The 6,290-nt window shown below is 49.2% G+C and overlaps 1 protein-coding gene across 3 annotated transcripts; it reads right to left on the bottom strand.

The window, feature by feature from the left end:
- Window positions 1-902: 902 nt before the first annotated feature.
- Window positions 903-6,069, bottom strand: TMEM106C (transmembrane protein 106C). 3 transcript variants are annotated; one of them, XM_077753262.1, is made up of 8 exons: window positions 6,056-6,069; window positions 5,344-5,555; window positions 4,415-4,478; window positions 3,765-3,924; window positions 3,533-3,673; window positions 3,032-3,081; window positions 2,527-2,580; window positions 903-1,637 (listed from the first exon to the last, which is right to left on the bottom strand). In XM_077753262.1, the coding sequence occupies exons 2-8, from the start codon at window positions 5,525-5,527 to the stop codon at window positions 1,541-1,543; spliced, it is 750 nt and encodes a 249-aa protein (XP_077609388.1). In that variant the 5' UTR covers window positions 5,528-5,555; window positions 6,056-6,069; the 3' UTR covers window positions 903-1,540. The 3 variants fall into 3 exon arrangements, 1 of the variants encoding a protein (XP_077609388.1); XR_013332461.1 differs by having other exon boundaries at window positions 1,555-1,637; window positions 2,309-2,580; XR_013332462.1 differs by lacking the exon at window positions 6,056-6,069 and adding an exon at window positions 5,782-5,802 and having other exon boundaries at window positions 1,555-1,637; window positions 2,309-2,580.
- Between the last annotated feature and the right edge of the window lie 221 nt (window positions 6,070-6,290).

Below are 6,290 nucleotides of genomic sequence, written 5' to 3'. Positions count from 1 at the left end.
AAAGTGGTAAAACTAAAGAGAAAATGTGTAGTTGTGAACATCTTCATGTGTTTAGGGCACGTTCTGTTTAGGACAGTGTTCTCAGAAAAGGCGATTTGCTCCCGCACAAGTGGTGATGTTCCCTCAACAATACACAGAGCAGGCGTCACTATCATGTACATCCAGACCATTAAAGGATCCAGTAGAACACCGAAACTCAGCTTGCACCCCCTGAGCTTTGGGTTACTCAGTCGTAGTCAACATCAGCCAGAGTCATGAAATTTAACCTTAGTTTGAAGATTCCGAGTGCAAAAATCATTAAGCAAACATTAAGAATCAACCTACAGGAATGGGGCCAAAAGCTAATATAGACTCCCTGCCACCACCTGTTGCTCTGTTAGGGTTTCCTGAGGCCACGAGTGAAGGAGCTGGGGCCCACCTCAGCTGAATTCTGAAACCGAACTACTCAAGCTACCCAACGAGATTCCCTGCCATCGTGGGGCTGTTTGTAGTCCGTTCTTTGGAAGCCAAGAGGATGGACACAGTTCAAAAAACTCAGCTCCAAACCAGGTCCTCTTAATCAGCACTGGTCAATCAGTGGAGGAAGTTATTCCTCCTTAGAAAAGCAGCTTCTCACTCCTCGGGCATCTGCCCTACCTCTAGCAACCCCCAGGGGGCACTAAGTGGTCTGTTCTCAAAGAGCAGTGGGGCAGCCTGTCGCCACAGGCGGGAGCTGGATGGGGAGGAGCAAGGCTGCTGTGGCAGGAGGCTGTTTTCTGTGATGGGAGCTCATGGGACAGGACAATGGGGGCTCCTTTTCCTCCCTCCTCCCCCATCCTGTGCTGACCCACTTAGCAGGCAACTGTACCACGCTTCTCCAGAGGTGGCTCCTAAGACATCCAGGCAATCAGAGGAAACGGAGATGAATCAAAAAAGCAGGGTTTATTTTTCTACCAAATCCCCAATCCATGTTCCAGCCATTGGATGAAGGGTCAATCAAGCCTCACATAGACTCTTGGTAAAAACAATGGTTACTTTCTACAGGAAAAAAGGAATTTTTTTTTAAGTTCCTAGGCATTTGTCAACAGATGAAAACATTTCCCATATTAAATGGTCTGTGCTTACTCATCTTTCCAAATGTTCCCACCCTCCCTCTGCCTTTTCTGTGCAGATGAGCGGGGTAGTTCTGCAGCCGCACTAACAGTCCAATCTCCACGTCATTCCGCACTGATAACCTAGAACCACGGTACGATTTCTATTTCTGATGCCAAGGACTGCCGAAAAGATCAGGATTCAACTCTCCAAACTTTCTCTGAGTGCCTACTATTTGCTGGGCACAGGCTGGGCACTGGGCAGTGAGTCTGCTGGTTCTGAGAAACACACATGGCGCTACCAAGAGGAGCTCTCTCCTCCCAAGTGGCAGGAGGATGTTTGCTGGCGATTAAGAGAACCAATGTCTCCTCTCCTTCTGCCACCTGGGATAGGTAGGAAACTCGGGCCCTGGGAACAGGTGCTGTGTCTCTTCTGGCAGGTGCTGCCATGGAAGAACCAAGAGCAGTTGCTAAACAGCTGTGGAATTTGCTCCACAGTCCACATAGTGATGTGTCTCCAAGGAGCTCTGTGTCATGTGGCCAATGTATGAAATCTTCACTGAAGTTCTAGTGGGGGGGAGGGAGAAAAAAAAAAACAACAAGAAGAGTAAGTTCTGTTTTTGAGATGGAGTAAGAAAAATTGCCTAAATAATTTCTTGCTAGCTCGGGCAACAATATCCGTGGGTCCCAGATGACTATCTTCACGGTTACATAACCAAGAGGCCAGAGGATCTTTCTACATTCACAGAAATGCTCAGGCAAGAAAAAGTGGTTCCAAATAAGTGGTTCTCAACCTAGGACAATCTTACCCTGCAGGAAACTTTTGACAATGTCTCAAGACATTCTGCGGTGTTCCCACTGAAGGGTGGGGAGGTGGTGACGGTGCTCAGCAGGTGGAGGCTAGGGATGCTGTGAAACATCTCGCAGTGCACCAGACAGTCCTCACAACAAAGAGCTGTGGGGTCCAAGATATCAATGGTGCCAAGGCTGAGAAGCTCTGCTCTAGACCTGCCTGCTTCAAGTGTCTGTAGCAGATGCTTATCATCTGCAAATTTAACAGTCAGGGGTCTCAGACCAGCTCTAAAGATCCATGACATATGGTAATTCGTATGGACAGAAAGTAAGTCTGGTCAAATGCCCAGTACTTACACCCTGAGAAGTTCTTCTGTTCTTTACTAGTCTCATTAGGATTCTAACGGGATCACAGAACCAGACCCTACTTCACAGAGAACGTCTACCTCATCACGGTGAATCTGGTGATTTGGGAGGGGAATTGGACACTGCATCTAGAGAACACCCCAGGGCCACTGTATCTGTGCCTCTGAGACATCACAGGTTAGGTGCTTTTGCTCTGTGGGTCACACAGCATCTCCCGAGCAAAGGTGGTGAGGTCGCACAGCTTGATGGTCCAGGTGCAGCCACAAAGGCCATGGGGACAGGGAGAAGAGCCACGTACCGCATGAAGATCACTATGTTGTGCACCACGATATCGGGTAATGTGCAGAAGAAGCTACCAAACAGCAAATATGGAAACAGTTAGTTGGGTTTGAAGAAGGGGGGAAAAAGAAAAAAGGAGACTCAGCAGAAGAGTGCTGAGTTACACGGTTGGTGCTGCTTGGGGCTCCTCTGCTCCTCCACCCTCCTGACCTAAGTGCTTCCAGGGAGCACTAGCTCTGAGTCCCCACATCCTCCCACATCATGATACTTGTTTTTTCAAACCCACCACATAAATGCTGGAGCCTGTAAATGTTTCTAGTGGCTTAATGTTCTCCTAGGAAGTCCAGCACTTTGGTCGCATAGCCAACAACACATCCTCCAAACAAACTCCAAGACGGCCAAAGCTTAGGGGACCTACAGGCCAAAGGCTGGGACTTAAGACAGGACCAGCCCCAATCAACTGAGTACACTCTGAATCCCTTCCATCCAGCAGACAGCACACATATAGACAACACTGTCCTTACTACACATAGGAAAACGGTCCTCCCATCTCAGCCTTCGCAGTAAAATTCACCTGAAAATAAGACACCAGAGTCAGTCTGTGGCCCAGGCAGGCTTGACACAGAATAGTACTGTTACCAGCAATCCGCAGACTGGAGAGCATTCTTCCATCACATACAAAATACTTCCCCGAGACTGTCCCTGAGACAGACCACGACCCTCTTAACAATGCCACCTCTTCCCTTCTGAGAGGCCAACAGGCTTCAGACTATAAAACTGCCTCTCTGATTTGTAGCGAAGTGCTTCTCTTAGAAATTCTGTTGTTTTCCTAATACTTAAATGCCAGCTGATTCTTTTTTCCCTAATTTCTCATAATGACAGGGCACACATCAAGTCTTCCTCCTCAGCCAGTTTCTACTAGCAGGAATGAGGAGAGGAAAAGAGAAGTCACGAGGGTACTGCATCCCACAGCCCCTGCTCCTCCGTGAAGCTCAAGGAGCAAGGGTCCTAAAACAACAGCGTACCAGTTGCTCGCTCCGAGGTGGAATGAGGGAGACGTTAGTGGTCCCGTACGTGCCAACCACTGTGTTCATGTACTGAACCTGGCTGGACAGGCTGGTCACTGCCACAGAGTAGAAATTGGAGTTCCTGATTTTCAGGGTGGCCTGCATCAGGGTGAGGGAGGAAACAAGTATGAGTGTCCTGGGTCCAAGACTCGTAGGTGCACAATCTGGCAAGCAAGGCCCTAAATCTTACCGTGATGGCGAGGATTACAAGGGAGTCCTGCTTATTAAAGGTGACTTTCACCACTTTGATGCCGTCATCGTCCACAAGGACTGAATGCGGAAATAGGAAGAAAACCACCAAACCAGAGGCCAGGAGACAGAGCAGGACAGACAGGAGGACATACTGCTTGCTGCAAATGACACAGCACATGATCAGCCCGGGCAGTCACATATCAAGGTCCAATTAGTCCAGATTAAATGCAAAACCAGGAATGAGGGGAAAGGAAAAGGACTACAAGCCAGGAACCACAGACCAGGCAAGAGTGAGTGCAGTGGGAGAAGCCTTTTAAAAACTCATTTGAATGCCATCTGTCATCCGGGAAGAAAAGCTAAAGAGAGGAGCTCGGAGGACAGAAACATTTCCTCGCCTCCCAGGATACCCCTGTTCTCCAATGCCTTCCAGGTCAACTCTTTCACTTGACTCTCAGAATGTTTCTAGCAGTTTCCTTCCCCAGATTGTGATGGAGCAGAGATATCTTGCTGGAGCAGACAATATTAAAGGAAATGGGGAATTTACAAGAACAGATAAAAGCTTTCAAAAAGTAGCTGGCACTCATACACATATGGGACCAGGGACAGAAAGACAGAAGTAGCTATTAATAGGAGAGGCATGTAACTCACGTTCTCTGAGGGCGCAATCTCTGATCACTGTGTGGGATCAAAGCCACCAACTCGTTTACTTGTTCTAGGAAAGAACCAAACAATTATTTTGGTAAAATAAACCCAATGTGCTTGCAATACTCTCCTTTACGTCATGCACCAACCTGCCACGACACAGGCTCGCCAGGAATTAGACATTTCTAGGATACTAGGTTCCACAGTTTGGGTCTGAGGAACAAGAAACCAGTAAATCTACAGAGTGTGCCACAAATGACAAAACATCTAGCAATCCTACCAGGACGGTGACATGGCGGTTGAGAAATCTAGATCTGGTTCTAGTTTTAACGCCTGGCCTTGAGCTGCCAAATGGCCCTGGGGAAGTCATTACCTCTCTAGCCTGCTTTCTCCTCATGAAGGCTTTGGAGTAGATGGTTTCTAAGGTTCTTACCAGCTGTAAACATCTGTGACCCACCATCTAAATTGTGAAGACTTTCTGAGGACTAACTTACTAACAGATGATCCTGCACTTAATCGAGGCTCCACTCCTGAGCATGTGTTTTTCTCTCCCCACTTGAAAGATTTTCCAGACCTTAGGCTGTTAATGATTTACTATCTACTTCCCTGGAAAGAAGCTTCCAAGATGGCTCCCCTGAAAAGCTGTGCCAGGCCTCACAAGTGAGAGCAATAAAGAAACGTTGACGGTCAACAAATCCCACGATGTAGAGCTCCAGGCCAAGGAGACAAAGAACAAAAGAGTGGAAATGAAGAGAGGGTTTCAAATATAAGGAGACCAACAGAAGTTGCGGAACCTACCCAGATGTATCAAGTTGGCTCTGTTCTGGGCACTGTGACTACGACACTATTGCCTAGAAGAGAAGCTCTGTCTGGGTGGCAGAAGCAGCCCTGTGGGTACCTTGGGGATCCTTCCCGTGTTTACCAAAGATGCTCACCTGTTGGAATGTAGCCTGTCCCCTGGCAGGTGAGACAGGTGATGCTATCTCGACCGGTGAACTCCACATATGGGAACTGAGCAATGGCTTCTTCCTGCTCCCTTTCAGCCTGCAAATCTTCCCTGTCATCTTTCTTCCGCTTGCAGTAAGAGGGGCGAGCAGAGGTGGAATGCTGGGACCCCATGGCCGGGATGTGCCACTTGTGTCATGTCCTAAGATGTAAAGAGGCAAGTGGGCACACGTTAGTGGCCACGCTGAGGCCGGAGAGAAGAAATTGCCTCTATCAGAAAAGTGAAAACACAAAAGGGACCAAATTGCCGTCCTGTGATTGCAAACACCTGCACATTTTCTACCAGGATCGTCATTTTGTAGCACTGTTCCTCACCCGCTGCCACCCCCTACGTAAAAGCCAGAGGAACAACAGCCCCTTCCACTAACCTGCCCAGCTCCTCACTGCCTGGGGACTAGAGGCACCCCCGCTCCCACCGGGCCCCAGCCTCGCCCCTTCCTGTCCGCTATCTGCAAACTCTGCGCTCTCGAGAAAACCGTCCCGGAAAAACAACAGGCACCAAATCAGTAACAGGCCTTAGAGATTCCCATCCCCCTCCGCTCCCAGCCCCGGGAGGCGGGCTCACGTCACGCCCCCTGGCAGAGTGACGCTGCGAGCCCACCAGGGTCGCCTAGACGGGAGCGAACGCCGGCGTCCCCGGACCTGTAGGGCGCCAANCCAAAAACGTCAGGAAGGGCCTGAGTCAAGCTTCTGCAGCCGCGTGTCTCTGCCAAAGGACGAGGAAGGAGCCGCCGATGGCCAAAGCCATTCTCAACTATTGTTTGAGTCCGAGGGCCGTGTGGACGCAGAGGGTACAAAGATGCAGAAAACACTGTGCTTGCCCCCATTCTGCTTTTACTCCTCTCCTTACCTAGTCATCAACACAAAAAGGCATGCA

Source organism: Crocuta crocuta, unplaced genomic scaffold (assembly GCF_008692635.1).
Source record: "Crocuta crocuta isolate KB4526 unplaced genomic scaffold, BGI_CrCroc_1.0 scaffold30, whole genome shotgun sequence".
Taxonomy (NCBI): Eukaryota; Metazoa; Chordata; class Mammalia; order Carnivora; family Hyaenidae; genus Crocuta; species Crocuta crocuta.
Note: the sequence above shows the minus strand (reverse complement) of the source record. Positions and strands in the feature narration are given on the sequence as shown.

What these genes read in the sequence shown, in the direction of transcription:
- TMEM106C (XM_077753262.1), bottom strand. Translation starts at nt 5,527, where the DNA reads ATGGGGTCCCAGCATTCCACCTCTGCTCGCCCCTCTTACTGCAAGCGG. An exon ending in TTGTAATCCTCGCCATCACG is followed by an intron (nt 3,674 to 3,764) that starts GTAAGATTTAGG and finishes ACCCTGATGCAG; the next exon opens with GCCACCCTGAAAATCAGGAA. An exon ending in CACCTCGGAGCGAGCAACTG is followed by an intron (nt 3,082 to 3,532) that starts GTACGCTGTTGT and finishes TCTTATTTTCAG; the next exon opens with GTGAATTTTACTGCGAAGGC.